At 38.8% G+C, this 17,973-nt stretch overlaps 1 protein-coding gene across 2 annotated transcripts in view; it reads left to right on the top strand.

Moving 5' to 3' along the window:
• The window catches only part of Esr2 (estrogen receptor 2), a 65,504-nt gene that overhangs the window by 31,836 nt on the left and 15,695 nt on the right, over positions 1-17,973 (top strand). The window contains exons 5-8 of one of the 2 annotated variants that reach the window (XM_078050040.1): positions 1,879-2,178; positions 6,989-7,127; positions 8,534-8,587; positions 13,898-14,031. In XM_078050040.1, the coding sequence (XP_077906166.1) occupies positions 1,879-2,178; positions 6,989-7,127; positions 8,534-8,587; positions 13,898-14,031 (627 nt within the window). The remainder of the gene's footprint in view (positions 1-1,878; positions 2,179-6,988; positions 7,128-8,533; positions 8,588-13,897; positions 14,032-17,973) is intronic. The other variant, XM_078050041.1, reaches the window with a different exon arrangement.

The raw sequence follows: 17,973 nt of genomic DNA, 5'->3' as shown, positions 1-17,973 counted from the left end.
CCTAGCATGTGCAAGGCCCTGGATTCGAGCCTCAGCACCACATAAAAATAAATAAACAAAATAAAGATGTTGTGTCAAACTACAACTAAAAAATAAATATTAAAATAAAAATTAAAAAGGGGTAGAGGTGTAGCTCAGTGGTAGAGCACTCCTGGGTTCAATTCCCAGTACCACAAAGAAAAACAACAATTAAAAAAAAGCGAATAAGGGCTGGGGTGGCGGCTCAGTGGTAGAGTGCTCGCCTAGCATGCATGAGGCACTGGGTTCGATCCTTGGCACCACATAAAAGCAAACTAATGTATCCACCTAGAAACAAAACAAAACAAAACAAAACTAAAGATATATAAATAAATAAATATTTTTTAAAAAAGCAAATAAGATGAATGTTGCATCTAACAAAGTTATCTATCAATACTATACACAGAGCCTTTGTAGGTTTTAGGGAAGAAAGGGGCAAAATACACAAATAGGCAATTAATAAGTAAAGAAATACAAAGGACAAACATATTAGTTAACCTAACTAGTAATTTTAAAGATAAAAAGTAAGGCAAGACTGTTTAGCCCAGCCTTATAATAGCAAATATTAAAAATGTTAGTCCTTATAAAAGCAAATATTAAAAATGGTTTTTAGGGGCTGGGTTTGTGGTTCAGTGGTAGAGCACTCTCCTTGCATATGCAAGGCCCTGGGTTTGATCCTTAGCACCACATATAAATAAATAAATAAAATAAAGGTATTGTTTCAACTACAACTAAAAATATTTATTAAAAAATGGTTTTTAATGCTCAATGGTATTATGTGAGAATAGGTGGTCCTTAAACTACTAGATTATAATTTTTGAAACCCTTTTGGGGAGTAATCTGTGAATGTGTATCAAAATTTTAAATATATGTATGCCTTGGTTCAACAATTTGATTTCTTTGAATTTATTATAAGGAAGTAATTTGATACATATACAAAAATGTATGTTTATTATAATATTTAAACTAATAGAAAAATTGTAGCAAATTAGATTTACTTTAGCATGGGACTCTAAATAAATGATGCTATACTAATAGAACAGAATGCTATGTGCATTTTTAATTGTCATATGACATTTTTATTTATTTATTCATTTATTTTTTATGGTGCTGGGAATGGAACCCAGAGCCTTGTGCATGCAAGGAAAGCATTCTACCAACTGAGCTATATCCACAGCCCTTCATATGACATTTTTAATGAAAAGAGAAAAAGAAGGTTATGAAATAGTATCTATGCCATGATTCTAATTTGGTTTATAAAATATGAAAATGTATAAAAGCATAAAAAGCTGAAAGTATTTATGTCCAAAGTCATTCTCTTCTCTATTTTCCAGATTCTTTTCAATTAATTTATTTGAAGTATACTTGCTTGTGTAAGTTTGTGACAAGAACACGTGTTACACATATGTGTACATGTGCATACAGACATGCATACATACATGTGTATGTATATATCCATATATTTAAAATATATCATAAGGTGTATTATCAATGTTGAAGTCCTAACTTTTCCCTATTTTCTACCTGAGGAAAATTCTTCATTTTGTAATTTGGAAACTGAGATATGTCCTCATGCTTTAAAAGAGAAATGGATTTAGTATCCACAGATGACTTTCAAATGGAGATTTTAATACGCCTAAAATGTCAAGTTTTTGATTTTGTTAATACAGTCACAACTATAGTATTCTTCAGTCCAGGTCCCAAGGCTCCAGAAAAGAAGTTGACCTTCTGTTCTCAGACGCTTTCTGAGAATAGACTCTGGTCCTTCAGGGATATCATGGCTATGTTTTTTCCCTGGCCATCAGGATCTAGCCTCTGGATCAGAGCAAACACTGTATGGCCATCTGATCTCCCCTTCAGGCTCCAGGAGAGAAAGGTGCGGGTATCACGTGGTGAAACGACAGAGGAGTTCCAGCGAGCAGCTGCACTGCCTGAGTAAAGCCAAGAAAACCAGTGGGCACCTGCCAAGAGCCAAGGAGCTGCTGCTGAGTGCCCTGAGCCCCGAGCAGCTGGTGCTCACCCTCCTCGAGGCGGAGCCACCCAACGTGCTGGTGAGCCGCCCCAGCACACCCTTCACAGAGGTCTCCATGATGATGTCCCTCACCAAGCTGGCCGACAAGGAACTGGTGCACATGATTGGCTGGGCCAAGAAGATTCCTGGTAGGGCTCTCTGAGTTTTAGCATTTCACTTATTTCTAGAAAGGACTGCTCCCAATATTTTTGGGGTTCAGAGTACAGAGTGGATGTCCAGGACTTTGTCTAGATATTTAACAATTTGACATCTTAATTTATAACTTCAAATGTGTTCTTTTCTCCTATGTTGAAAACATAGCTTCCACATTTCCTGGAAGGCAGTGTGGTTTAGAAGTCTTGGACTTCTCAGTTCCTCTCTACCTGACATGTTGGTACAGAAGGAGTCGTGCCTGGCCTGTTTCTGTTCCTGACTCCCTTCTTTTCCCTACTCCCTGGGTCCTTCTTGCACGCACCCCATCCTCTCTGTACACATCTCCAAAAGACACTGCCTGTTGACTGCCTCTCATTCCTACATGTGGTCAGGGAGAACAGTCTCAGAAAGAGACACACCTGGGTTCTGAAATTGAACTTGGGACCATTTGGGCAAGAAAGTCCAGGATTTGGAACCTGGAACATAGTTAAAAGGTAGGTATAAGACCTCCACATTGACTGGGTCTGTTGGCTGTGAACTTCTCACCTTGAGCAGGTTGGGGTGGAGTAGGGTACAGTATGACCAGCCTGAAAATGAAAAGTTTATCAGATCCTAAATAGGAAGTTTTAAAATATTTTTTCCAATCAAGGAAGTATCAGTTATGTACATAAGTTAATATACAAAGATTAATAGAGTAAATCAGCAGTTGAGGTAACATGAATCAAAAGACCAATAAACCTGGCATGCTGTCAAGTCAAAAGCTAGCTTAACTGTTTTTGAGTTGTCATTTAGAACCTACATTTTTCCATCCTATAAAGTAAACTTTCCATCTTATAAAGTAAACCAGACCTATTTATAGTATATATAGACAGTCCGTGATTTAAGATGGGACTTATAATTTTTTAACTTTATGATGGTGTGAAAGTGTACCCATACAACCATTCTGGTTTTCTCCTGTGGTTCAAAATTCAATCATGAGCTATTCAGCATTTTATTATAAAATGGGATTTGAGTCAGATGATTTGTATCCAACTGTAGGCTAATGTAAGTGTTCTGAGCATGTTTGAGTAGGCTAGACTGAGTTATGATGTTTGGTAAGTTGAATTTAATATGTGCTTTTTTTTTTTTTAAGATAGGGTCTTGCTCTTGCCCAGGATAGCCTCAAGTGACACTCCTGCCTTAGTCTCTCTAGTAGCTGACACTACAAATGTGCACCGTAGTACCTGGCTCTACATGCATTTCTCTTCTTTTTTTTTTTTTGAGGGAAGGGGTACTGGGGATTGAACCCAGGGGCACTCAACCATTGAACCACATCCCCAGCCCTATTTTGTATTGTTTTAAATATATTTTTTAGTTGTAGATGGGCACAATACATTTATTTTACTTATTTATTTTTATGTGGTGCTGAGGATCGAACCAGTGCCTCACACATGCTAGGTGGGCGCTCTACCACTGAGCCACAGTCCCAGCCTCTTATTTTGTATTTTATTTAAAGACAGGATCTCACTGAGTTGCTTAGTGCCTCACTTTTGCTGAGGCTGGCTTTGAACTCACAATCCTCCTTCCTCAACCTCCCTACCTGCTGGTATTACAGGTGAGTGCCACCATGCCAGGTCTTGCAATTTTTGACTTAAAATATTTTCAGCTTACTGTGGCTTATCTGGATGTAACCCCATTGTAAGCTGAGGAGCATCTGTACCTGAAGTACTATATTGTGCTAAAATTACTAAATTACTAGCATCTGAACTAGTGTTTCTATGGAGGAGTGAATTTAGGATTCTAACCTTGTATGGCTGCAACACATCATCCTCTGAAAAGACATCTCCATCCACTTCTTTACAGTAGCCTAAGAAATGAGGTCGGGGGCTGGGGATGTGGCTCAAGCGGTAGCGCGCTCGCCTGGCATGCGTGCGGCCCGGGTTCGATCCCCAGCACCACATACCAACAAAGATGTTATGTCCGCCGAGAACTAAAAAATAAAATATTAAAATTTCTCTCTCTCTCTCTCTCTCCCCTCTCTCACTCTCTCTTTAAAAAAAAAAAAAAAAAAAAAAAAGAAATGAGGTCTCTCTCCAGGCTCTAAACCCCTGGCTTCAGAGGCAACAACTGCATTAGGCAAACTGTAAATATTAGGTGGGGGTGAGAAGCTAGGTGAAGAAATGTTGGGGATAGAGAGCTGTGGGATCCAAGACCCTATCTCTTGTGGTCCTTTGTGGGCCTGGGCTCATTCCTTCTGAGTTTTCTGAGGATTTTCTGGTGTCTGGCTTTGTTTTGTTTTGTCTAGCATCTTCACCTTTGCCAGAATGATTTCATTTTCTCTGCTGTTTCCCACAGGAGAAAACACTGATGCACTTTCCTTCAGTTTTTGCTTTGAATGCATAACACTATTTTGCAGGATCCCACATGGAGAGTAGTGGGGAAATTATTGCTAAAAACTCTGCAGCTTCTTTGTACTCTAACAAAAGTGAACTTTTAAGCCATATTAGTCCTTCTTCAAGTGTGGTGTTTTGAAAGTTTTGCAGAAAATTTAGGTATAGGCTTAAGGTGTGATTTTTCTCTCCCTGCAGTTGACATAGTCATTAGCCAAACCAAAATGGTATTAAAATATCATCTAGCCTCAATCTTGTCAGATATCTATAAAAAATAGAAATCTTCATCTCTCTTGGGTAGGTTTAGTGTTTATAACTGAGTGGAATTGGAATGTATGAACATAAGAGGGACCTGACCTGGGCTATGTGTGTGTCTATGGAAGGGATTTGTCCATCTTTACATTCATTACTCCATTGAACTCTCCTTTGTGCAGATTCACAATGTAATTGCTCAAAGATTTGAATCATGTGTGTGGTCTTGGTACTGCAGTTTCCTCATTGGTAAAGTGAGTAGGTTAAATGATTGTACCTATAGGAAGGTTTCAGAGAAAGGCAAGAGTGCCCCATGTTTCCTATAGAAAACAGTCTTAAGGGAGATTAAATAACTAGCTAGGAGGGGACTGAGCTAATGTTCAAACTGAAGTTCATTCTATGCCAAGACTTTGCCTTTGGTTACCCTGCCTGCTCTTTTTATCATAGCATATAAAGGAAGCTCCAGTGTTCTCTACTTTGCTTTAAAAGCACTCAGTTCCTTACGGATTTCTGTTTCTTTCCGGTTCTGTGACCAATGCATGCTATTAGGCCGTCAGGACCTGCTTCAGTTGTAGTATTTGCTCTTTAGAATGCATTCACCTAGAATGAGTGTTCCTACTCAGAAGAATGATCCTAACTCTAGAGAGGAAATTTGAAGCAATCAGAGGAACCATTTCAGTTGAAGCCTTGACTTTCAGCAGAGGCTGGCACTGCTCCCTGCATGGCCCTCACCCCCAACCTCCACCTACCCTTTCTGCCCACCCTTTTAGTCCCAGTCATGGCTTGGGTCAGACAGGTAGTACCTCTGACTGGCAGTTGAGCTTTATCTTTCTCAATAGTCACAGGAGTTATTAAGACAGTTTTGCTAACAAGGATCAGTTCTGGCTTCCTGTTTTCCTTAAGCATCTGCCCAGGGAGCCAAGTAGCCTTGGTAATAGTTCTTTATAAATATTAAGTGAAGCCCACTGTGGTGGTGCACACCTGTAATCCCAGTGACTCAGGAGGCTAAGGCTGGAGGATCACCAAGTTCAAGGCCAGCCTCAGCAACTTAGCAAGACCCTGCATCAAAATGAAAAATAAAAAGAGCTGGTAGAGCACTGGGTTCAATCCCCGGAACTGAGGGAAATATAAATATATACATACATACATATATACACAAATACTAAATGAAATTTATTTATCTCTAGAAAAGGTTCAAGACTGGAAACTGCAAGTTACACACCTTAAATTCAAAACTTTCTTCCTTTAAACAACATTTAATCACATCTTATATTTATTATTTCCCTATGTTGTTTGTTTTTTTTCTCTCTTATTTTTTTATTGGTTGTTCAAAACATTACAAAGCTCTTGACATATCATATTTCATACATTAGATTCAAGTGGGTTATGAACTCCCATTTTTACCCCGTATACAGATTGCAGAATCACATCGGTTACACATCCACATTTTTACATAGTGCCATATTAGTGACTGTTGTATTCTGCTACCTTTCCTATCCTCTACTATCCCCCCTCCCCTCCCCTCCCATCTTCTCTCTCTACCCCATCTACTGTAATTCATTTCTCTCCTTGTTTATTTTCCCATTCCCCTCACAACCTCTTATATGTAATTTTGTATAACAATGAGGGTCTCCCTCCATTTCCATGCAATTTCCCTTTTCTCTCCCTTTCCCTCCCACCTCATGTCTCTGTTTAATGTTAATCTTTTCCTCCTGCTCTTCCTCCCTGCTCCGTTTTTAGTTGCTCTCATTATATCAAAGAAGACATTTGGCATTTGTTTTTTAGGGATTGGCTAGCTTCACTTAACATAATCTGCTCTAGTGCCATCCATTTCCCTGCAAATTCCATGATTTTGTCATTTTTTAGTGCTGCGTAATACTCCATGGTGTATAAATGCCACATTTTTTTATCCATTCATCTATTGAAGGGCATCTGGGTTGGTTCCACAGTCTAGCTATTGTGAATTGTGGTGCTATGAACATCGATGTGGCAGTATCCCTGTAGTACGCTCTTTTAAGGTCTTCAGGGAATAGTCCGAGAAGGACAATAGCTGGGTCAAATGGTGGTTCCATTCCCAGCTTTCCCAGGATGTGTTCCTAAGCCTTTAAAAACTTGCTATTCTGACTTCACAGAACAGGTTGGAAGAGGAGGGCGGGTGTGTCTCACGGCCTCTTCTTTTCCCTAGGCTTTGTGGAGCTCAGCCTGTTGGACCAAGTGCGGCTCTTGGAGAGCTGCTGGATGGAGGTGTTGATGGTGGGACTGATGTGGCGCTCCATTGACCACCCTGGCAAGCTCATCTTCGCCCCAGACCTCGTTCTGGACAGGTGAGGAACACGTACTGTGCTTCTTCTCACACTCGTTTTGGGTGAGGCCACTTCGTGAGTGGAAACAAAGTCCTAGGTGCAGTAATTAAAATCTCATACCTGAAAGGGTAATTAGAGGATGATAATGTCATCGGCTCCTTCACTGGGTCAAGAACCCAAGAAAAAGAAAGCTGTCCCTTGCCTCCCTGCTAATCTGTGGTGCAGCTGCATTCAAAGGCCAGGGTCACAACAAGGGACTGTACCCTGCAGGAAATATGGCCACTAAGTGTGCAGGTCAATGTAAATTTTTCTGCATTAAAAATTCTATTTTAGTGGTGTGCAGTGGTGCATGCCTATAACCCCAGTGGCTCAGGAAGCTGAGGCAAGGAGGATCATGAGTTCAAAGCCAGTCTCAGCAACTTCGTGAGACCCTACCTCAAAATCAAACATAAAAAGGGCTGGGGATATGGCTCAGTGGTTAAGTACCCCTGGGTTCAATCCCTGGTACCAAAAAAAAAAGTCTTTTTTCAGGTTATAATCTTAAATTGTTCTATCTTGTCCACCTCTAGTGAGCAATTACATCTCCAGCTATCTATACAGGTGATAAATTTCTTATGAATTTATTTTCATATGCTTTAACTCACTCTAAAGCATGTGCTGTAACAGTGTTTTTGGAAATAATGCTGAAAGGAATAGTTATTAAAACCAGATGAAGGGGCTGGGGATGTGGCTCAAGTGGTAGCAGCTTGCCTGGCATGCGTGTGGCCTGGGTTCGATCCTCAGCACCACATACAAAGATGTTGTGTCCGCCGAAAACTAAAAAATAAATATTAAAAAAAAAAACAGATGAAGGTTTATATAAGTTGGGATATGATAGTGCTAATGTCATAACTTGGTTACTTAGCTTTTTAAAAATGATGGCGCAGAAAAGGAACCAATTTTTAATTGATTTAATAGAGCTGTTTATGGAGGGAAAGCTGGAATATACAACCACATTAAAGATTTCTGCAGAAAAAAATAGAAAACTTTAATATGTGTATATATATATATAAACTTTAAATTAAATATATATATTTATATACATATAAACTTTAATATATATATAAAATTAAAATATATATATATATATATAAAGGTCAATAGACCCTTATTTATTTATTATTTATTTATATGCACTGCTTAGTCTCGAACCCAGTGCCTCACACATGCTAGGCAAGTGCTCTACCACTGAGCCACAACCCCAGCCCTCATAGAAAACTTTCAGTGTACATTTGAACAGTTTGAAAATCTCCACAGGAATTGATTTCCACTTCCCCTTATGTTGAAAAAGTGCCACGTTGACTCTGCACAGAGTGGGAGGATGCCTAGTGCTAAGAACAGAAAGTACCTGCCCCAACTCTTGCATCATAATCCTGTTACCACTTTAGGTCATCAGAAGACCCTCATTCGCACGTTTGGCAGATGAAGAGCGGTGCCCCAAGGTATCAGCATCTATTCATGGATGACATTGACAAAGAGCACTGTTCTGAGTAATGAAGGTGTTTTGGTGGAGAACAAAGCCTGTGGGAAGAACTGGCGCATGGGATGTGGCTTGAGCAGGAGCAAGCCCTGGTGGTGAACCATAGAGGGAAGCTCTGGAAGCCCAGAGCAGTGTGGAGCATGAGAGCCTTCAGTAACAATCAAAATAGCTCACTTAATGGCTTGTATGTGCCAGGCACCATCGTAAGCACTTGTTTAATCTTCACAACAGCCCTTTGTGGGTAAGCACCATCAGAATCCCCATCGGAAATGGAAGGTTTAGTGACATTGCTTCAGTTATACAAAAGTAAGTGGTAGAGTTGGATTTGGGGACCTGTCTGTGGAATCCACACGCTTAGTGACATCGGTACATTGCCTCTCGGCAAGAGAGAACTGGAAGGGGAAGGAGGAGGCCAAAAGGCTGCCTTGCTTTCTACTTTATTCTTTTGGCTTAGAATAACATTATTTTATTTCTGCCTACTTCAGAAACTCACTCTTCCTGCTGTCATCTCAGGGTACCGTGCTACAAGGCAGGCCAAAAAGCCAAGCCCCCAGCCAAGGCATGCATTCATTATGTTCCACTCATGACTTAAATAAAGACACATACACTCCCCGACAAACCTACTTGTACATATAATATACACATACAGTTCTCCTAGAAAGTTAGTGCTAGTGAGATGTTCTGTTCCTTGATAATCCAGTAGATTTGCAGATATTGAAATTATTTTACTTTTTGTCTTGTGGTGTTAATTTTCGGTGACTATATCATTCCTGGATTTTAGTGCAATTAACTTGCTTCTTTATATGGGTTCTTTAATTCCTGTAAGTAAATGTGAAAATTTCTATAAATGGAAACCAATCCTGGATAAATATTGTGCTTACATTGTACTTAGATAATAGAAGAAGAAAGTTATTTTTAATATATTCACATTACTATTTATAAATATTTGAAAGTCTTCTGTTTCATAACATAAATTTAGTATATCTCATTAAGTATAAAAAGGAGTTCTAGGGAATTGTAAATGCTTTCACATTGAGGAGGCATTGTTTTAAGTGACTCCTCATGTTTACTTTTTGTTGTTATCCCTAATATTTAAAAAAAAATTTTTTTTGTAGTTTAAGTGGACAGAATGCCTTTATTTTATTTGTTTATTTTTATGTGGTGCTGAGGATGGAACCCAGTGCTTCACGCATGCTAGACAAGTGTTCTGCCACTGAGCTACAGCCGCAGCACCCTTGTATTATTTTTGACACATTAGCTTTTTGGAATCTAGAATTTCAAGTTTAAGATAGTTCAGTTACTCAGCTCATCTCTTATATAGATAATATAGTTTTGTTTCTGGGGGAGTTGCCTAATCAAAATCAGGGATCATACTCTATAAAGGAGTTCCATTATGAATCTATTTTTTTTTTGCTAAGTAAATAAATAACCCTCACACTATTTGAAAATTTGCTATCTGTTGCTAAATTTCCCTGCCAGAATTTCTTCAAGTAGTGATATGACCTTTATTCATGTTGAGGCTCTTGCAGCAAGAAAACTTGAACCTACTGAGGATGAGAGGAAAATCTGGTTATCTCAGCCGATTTCCAAAAAGGTAGTTCTTTTAGTAACCACTAAAATCATAAATTCATTTCATGATCTATTACAGAACCTGAGATGCTGCTTGCTCAAAAAAAATCATACATGACATTTTTATATCCTTAGCATCAATAAGAAACTGTTAATGTTAAATGCTTTTTAAAGATCAGAGGAAGCTGGGTGCCGTGGTGTGCACTTGTAATCCCAGCAACTCAGGAAGTCACAAGTTCCTGAGTGGAGGAACAGGAGGCCAGCCTTAGTAACTTATGGAGATCCTCAGCATCTTAGTGAGACACTGTTTCAAAATAAACAATAACTACAAAGGGCTGAGGATGTAACTCAGTGGTAAAATGTCTTTGGGTTCTATCTCTAGTACCAAAAAACAAAAACAAGAACAAAAAACCAAATGCCATAAGAGGAAGTTTGAGTGTATATTTGCATTAATTATTTCTATATTGAATTTTCTTCAAGGTAGCTATAATATTTTCACTTCAAAATTTAATTTACCCTTGGTATCCAAATGTTGAACCCTTGTTAAGGATAAGCACATGAAAAGGACTTACCTGGGTCTGCCCACCCTATATCCAATGGCCATACACAGGAGGTAAATTCTGGTCTGTAACCATGTGTGCAGCCAGCAGATACATATATTAGTATTGAAGAATAGCCCCAAAGTAGGGCCCACTCATTGAACATTTGTCATTGTATTAAACAGGATGTCTTTCTTTTATAAAAGAAGATTATCAAGCAATAGACTATTCCACATGTAATTAGTAATTTTATTTGGCACTGGTTTGTGGACAAATGGTGGGCAAATGTGTACTTCCATGAGTAAGTAGATTTGATTGAAATACAATTTCAATATTTTAACCTTCAGTCCATATGTTTTCTATCTTTAATTCAAATCTTATTATCTTGTCCTAGTTTTTTTTTGCTTATAATTCAGTTTTAATCCATAATTACAAAATAAATGAAATAGACCTCATCAATTTAAATCCTCCACTTTTCTGTATAACTCAACTGAAAGTAGAATTTTATGAGGTTGTCATTTATGAGGTATTGTTTGTTATTGCCCCTCTATTTCTCATTTATTTTCTAAAAAATATATTTGGTTTCTACAGACTGTGAAGTGAATAAAATATTCTAACTTTGCCAGACCTTGAATGAAATGGTTATCTGTCATATCTCCCAAAAAGAAAGCAGTCAAACCTGGTTCTTTAGGATTTCTTTCAAGTGAATTTCACGAAAATTCACTTTTCCCATGAAGTACATATGCTCTGATTACTCTAAGTTGCAGTATGTATCTGTATGTAAACTCTCTCTGCATTTTGAAATATGAATATTCGTTAAAAATGGCATGCATTTGGGGCTAGAGCTGTGGTTCAGTAGTAGAGCGCTTGCCAAGTCTGTGTAAGGCACTGGTTTGATCTTCAGCGTCAAGTAAAGAATAAATTTTAAAAAGGTATTGTGTTTACCTACAACTTAAAAAAAATATGGCATGCATTTAATGAGGGAATGGTACCAATCTCAATATTTAGTGGCAGGTCTTAGGCACAGGTGACAACTTCTAAAAAACAGGGTTGAGTTCAGATGAATGTCTGCTAGACCATTATGACTTCTGAGCCTCACAGAAGGGTAAAGGGTCAAATTATTAAAATTAATTTTTTTTAGTTACAAATGGATACAATATTTTTATTTTACTTATTTATTTTTATGTGGTGCTGAGGATGTAACCCAGTACCCCACACATGCTAGGCAAGTGCTCACTGCTGAGCTACAGCCCCAGCTCCCAAAGTCAAACTTTTAAAGTATAAGTGCAAAATCAGCTTCTCTGAACCAAATGTCCTCAAGCTCAACAGTTGCAATTTCTAAGAATTAGTTGTCTCAAGCAGAGTGACTTGATGTGGCACAAGGGATGTTTCTTGTGTACCTGCTAAGTGCAGAGCCTTTGTTGTCCCTACTGGAACCCAGAACTGAGGAGGTGGTCAGGGGAGGTAGGAAGAAGGGGTGTGGGGAGGGTGGGGGGTTTCTTGCAGATTTGGGCATTCCTTCCAAAGTGCTCTGATTCTCCCAGATAAATGTCTTTCCCTGTAAGTGACTTCTAGGGGGCACTAGTGTTTTGTCACTTAACCTGTGTATTTTCAGAAAGCTGCAACTTTTTGCAGAAGTCACCATGCTGATTTGCCAAAACCCTGAGCCAGTTTGGGTGCTTGTAGCTCTGTGTAGGTGAGTCTGTGGGGTTGTAGGTGAGTCTGTGGGGTTGTAGGTGAGTCTGTGGGGTTATAGGTGAGTCTGTGGAGTCACAGGTGCTGTGGAAAGCAGGACCCTGGTGAGCTGCGCTCCTAGCTGAGCACCTAATGGGAAAGGTCTCTCTAGAATTGGTGGTGCCCAGTGGTGTCAGTTTATTTGAATTCTACAGAGGCTGTTCCTGCAAATACCATGATCATTAGAAGTGTCCTGGTGGGGTTGAGGGAAAAGGGTTGGGAGCAGCCAGTGCCAAGGAGACTTTAATCTCCCTTCGGGGGATGCTAAAGAGACTAAAAATGAAACCCACAGAACCCCACTGTGCCATGGACACCCTTCACTCAGATGCACTGCAGCTTTCAGGAGTAATGAGGGTTTTTGGGCAAAATCATCTTCCTGATTGTTAGGGACTTCCAGTAACTCTATCTGATGATGACAGAAGTTTTTTGGAAAGCAGTGAGGTAGAATAATATATGTCTGGCTAGAGTGAATAAAAGCCACTGTTTTTTTTTAAAGATAAAGAACAGTAATTTACTTCAAAGGTATGTTTTAAAAAAATTCATCCCTATAAGGAGTTCTCAAAAGAGTTTTGATTATATGCTTTGAAGTTTGCCTAAAATTTTTGCAGAAAAATGATCTTCAAGCCTGGTGTGATGGTAAGTGCCTGTGGCCTAGCTACTGAAGAGGCTGAGGCAGGAGGATCACTTAAGGCCAAGTGTTTGAGGCCAGCCTTGGCAACATAATGAGATTCTGTTTCAAAACAAACAAATAACAAAAACTTCAAGTCAAAATTTTCTCCAATCCCACTTCTGCCTTTTTCTGACACTAATTCACCTCCGTTGTGATTTCTTCGTATATTATATTCCCAGATGCATTTTTTTCAAATTAACTTTTTTGGAAGTGTGTCTTGGTTGGCACACCTGTTTCTAAGCAGCTAGGAAATGAGAAGCTCTAGATATGAAAGTTGATTCTTCTTGCGATATTTGCTTCTGTAACATGCAGACTTCCTCCTTAACACTTCCCAATGGGAACATGGAATGTCTCATTTGAGTCATCTGTCATATCTGGCTAGGTGTCATATCTGGGTGACTGAAGTGGTTTAGTTTTAAAGTAATCAACTAGAGTGGTATTCTTTAAAAGAAAATAAAACAACAACAAACATCTGATGACAAGGTGGAAGGAAAAATGTAGTTCCAATGCATACTTTTGCCTAAATAATATCGACTCAATATTATTGATTTACTAAAATATCCCCTATAGCACACCTTGTCTTCTTTATGTGAAGATAATTGTAGCAGCTCCATGTTGCTAGGTGTTGTCTTAATAATACCTTACTGCAGTCAAAGGATGTACAAGATGAAATCTGAGATTAAAAAGAAATTGTTCCTTATTCTTTTTGATGATTGCCTAAAGCTGTGTGTTCCTTAAATTCTCAAATGAACTTTTGTAGGGATGAGGGGAAATGCGTAGAAGGAATTCTGGAGATCTTTGACATGCTCCTGGCAACAACTTCAAGGTTTCGTGAGTTGAAACTCCAACACAAAGAGTATCTCTGTGTCAAGGCCATGATCCTCCTCAACTCCAGTAAGTAACCCCCGCAGCTGGGCTGTGTTTGTGGAGAGAGATACTCTTTCTAGAACTGGCATGGCAAAAGAACAGTATTAAACTTGTGTTTGATTTTAAAAGGGGACAACAGCTTCCTTTGGGACTTCTCTCTCTCTCTCTTTTTTTTTTTTTTGGTAGGGATTTAAACTGTAGTTAACTTTTTGGTAACTTGAGTATAAATTATTCATCGGGTGAACTCCTGGGAGTTGATTTAAAAAGTAGCTCAGGCCATTTACTGGAAAAGAAAAAGAAATGAACTTTAAAGTGTTTCCCCATTAGCCTTTTTGCAAGGCTCCGACAGACATTTTACAGGGTTGATGTGCATCTATAGTTAATGTTTTAGGCTTCTACTTTTACAGATTCATGCATTCATTTGTTCATTTAGTAAAGACGCTTAGGAAACAGTCCTGCCCTTAAATAGCTCATAGTATAGGGAGGAAGGAAGTAAACTATGAAAACTCATAATCTCAGTGCTGTACTTGAGTGTGTGTGGAGTATAGCAGAACAGGAGGAGAGATTCAGGAGAGGCTACCGAAGCAAAGACGTCTGTGGAAGAGCAGAGGGGGGTTGCCTAAGGCTGCAGACTGCGGCATTGAAGGTTACGAATGGTTTCCTTGGGCACTGAGCAGCCAGGAGGTTCAGAAGGGGACAGTTGTGCATGGAATTGTGTTATAGCAAGGTCACTCCCATTTCCAGGTGGAGGACTCCCTGGAGAGGAAGAGACTGAGGCAGGGGTCCTGTTAGAGACACTGTGAACTTGAACCAGTTTGGTATAATGGGATCAGGCGATGGATCAGGCTTCAGAGGTGGGACACAAGGAAGGTATCTAAGATGTGTGGATGGTTTAACTTTGCTGGCTTTAAAAATTATACCAATAATTCCTGGTTACTGTGAACATTCAAACAAAAAGAAGAGTTTAAAAATCACTAGGAATACCCCTCTTGAAGACAACCACCATAACTTTGGTGACCGTAGTTAATAGAGTGTTTGTGCTTTCTTGTTCTCTATCTAGTTCTCTTTCTCCTGTTGTCCTTGGGTATCCATGGGGGTCTTAGTTCCAGGATCCCCTGTAGGTATTAAAAAAACCTATGGATGGCTCAAGTTTTTATACAAAATGATATAGTATTTGCATATTCCCTATGTATATTCTCTCATATACTTTATTTTTAAATTACTTATCATATATAAAATGCTATGTATATCATTTTTGAATTATATAATTTAGGGAATAATGACCAAAATAGTCTGTATGTGTTGAGTACAGATTCAGTCTTTGTTCCTGAATGTTTTTGATCCATAGCTATTTGAATCTGTGGATTGGAATACTGGATACAGAGGGTCAGCTGTATATATTGATAGAATCATACACAAATACACAAATGTGTGGTATGTTATGTTCAAAATTATGGGTGCTTTGAAATAGACTTATTTCAGTCTTAATTTTGTTGTTTGGCCCTCAGTGTTCCTATCCAAAATCAAGTAGCCAACATTTTGAGACCAGGTCTTACAAAGTTGCTAGGTATCTTGCTGGCCTCAAACTAGTGATCCTCCTGCCTCAGCCTCCCTAGTCACTGGGATTACAGGTGTGCATCACTGAGCCCAGCTCCAGGTAGTTGATCTTAACAGCCAAATGATAGCTTTCCTACCTTCTTCCATCCTCTGGTGGTTAACATACTACCTTACCACTAATATACACAGTCAGGCTTTTATTTTTTTCATTTTAAAGAACATTGGGCCACTACACACAAATCTCTGTATCTTGCCTTTTTACTTTTCAAAGTGCTGTGAAATTCCTTCAGGTCAGCTCAGAGAGATCTCATTCAATCTTTGAAATCAGGACATTTCATAGGGCAGTTGTTCAGCCATTTCCCTATTGATGTGCCTTTACCTCATATCCAGTTCCTTTTAAAAAATCACTATAAACATTACCTTAGTAAATAAAGATATGTTATTTTGTACACATTTCTACATTTCTAGGTTCTTGTCATACTGCTCAGCTTACTCTCTGTCTGGTGTTCATCCAGCCTCCATATCAGGTATTGATTGTTTGCTTAGCCATTGTTTACTTATTTGTTTATTTTGAAAGTACCGGGGATTAACCCCAGGGCCTCACACATGCTAGGCAAGCACTCTATCACTGAGCTACACCACAGCCCTTTTTATTCTTTATTTTAAGAGACAATTTAGCTAAGTTTCCCAGGCTGGTCTCAAACTTGCAAACCTCCTGCCTCAGCCTCCCAAGTAGCTGTAATTAATTATAGGCATACACCTTTGCCTAGCACTTAGCCATTTATTCTTTTTGGGCTTTTTAGGTTATTGATTTTTTTTCTGACATGTTATATATATACATAGAATTTTAAATGTAGTTATATAATTTGTATGATTTTATGTATTTGTAATTTATATTTATTTTTATATATTATATATGTTTATATATTTATGATTTTATAATATTTATACTTATAATTTTAGATTTACATTTATATAACTTGCATAAACCATATATATTCACACAATTATTCTGTTGCTTGCTATAAAGTTTCTAGAAGCTTATATTCAATGTCTGCTTATCTCTTTGTGGCCTGCTAACAGTCTTACTTTGAGTAGCTCTGGAGAGAGCACAGAATGCTTTCCAGGAGATGGTTGGGTCTGGGTGGAAGGTGGGTTAGGCCACACAGGAGAGGGGCACAGAGGAATGAAGAAGGGATCCAAAGGTACAGAGACCCTGAGGACAACCCTTGAGTATGTACCAGTTGGGTCTCTGTGTGACCTCACCTTCCTAACAGGACACTACCCTACATCCAACACCCCTCCCATTTATTGTTACCATTCATAAATTTTTCTAAAATAGTAGATGATTGGTGATTAATAATTCCTAATTAGGGCTGGGGCTGTAGCTCAGTGGCAAGCACTTGCCTGGCACATGTGAGGCACTGGGTTCGATCCTCAGCACCACATTAAAAAAAAAATTCCTAATTGATGGTTAAGTTAATGTGCATATGGGCAAATTTCCAACAGGACATATAAAATTGATCAGGGAAGAAAATCAACTTTTTCTTGCTCTTTTTTTCCAACCTGCCTATAGACATTTACCTCACATGTTTGCTGCCATTTCTGTCTTTGTTAAAAGAGTGAATCTGCTTAAAAAGTATGTTCCCATCTCATCAATGGAAGGACATCAAATGCCAGATTATGGGGTTCCTCTTACTTTCAGAAATAATTCAGAACTCGTTTCTGTGTTGCAAAGTGCTCCTTGGAAAGCAGTTTGCTTGTTGTTACAACGCTTTACTGTAAAAAGCCTTCTCTTTGGCAAGGCTCCTTCTAGTCATTTGAGACTCTGAGACATCATATTGTGTTGTTGTCAAAGCTAAAAGCAGCATCTGTGCAGATGGGGAACACGAAGGCAAGTGCGCTCCTCCTGCGAGATCTGACAAAACCACATGGTAAGAGAACCACAGAAGGCAAGCGAGGCAATTACCACTTGTGACAGTAAATGACTAAAATTTGTTTATGGTAAATCCAAATGAAAAAAATCTCCAGCAAGAAAGTTTCTTGCTTGGTAGTCATAACAGTTGTCAAATGAATTTATGTGGTTCAACATTGCTCGGAGGAGAATGGGATTCTGTTTCTATTGGAAATTTTCCTACTGTTGAGAAAGGGGGGTCTTTTGTATGCCAGATTTTAAGGATTTGCAAGAACAGGCTTTTTTCTTCTGGATTATTCGTAGCACTTAAATTGGAAACAAAAGCAATGCCCCCCCCCCCCACAAAAAAAGCAGGTGTGGAACCTACTGCCCCAATATTAAATACAAATCCATGACAGAATATATAAACAGACATTGGACAAACAGACCATGCAGGACAGTGAACCCTAAGAGAAGGGATATAACAAGGTGACACTAGTTGTCTTTCTACTGCATGG

The sequence above is a fragment of the Ictidomys tridecemlineatus genome, chromosome 5 (assembly GCF_052094955.1).
Source record: "Ictidomys tridecemlineatus isolate mIctTri1 chromosome 5, mIctTri1.hap1, whole genome shotgun sequence".
NCBI classification, from domain to species: domain Eukaryota; kingdom Metazoa; phylum Chordata; class Mammalia; order Rodentia; family Sciuridae; genus Ictidomys; species Ictidomys tridecemlineatus.
Note: the sequence above shows the minus strand (reverse complement) of the source record. Positions and strands in the feature narration are given on the sequence as shown.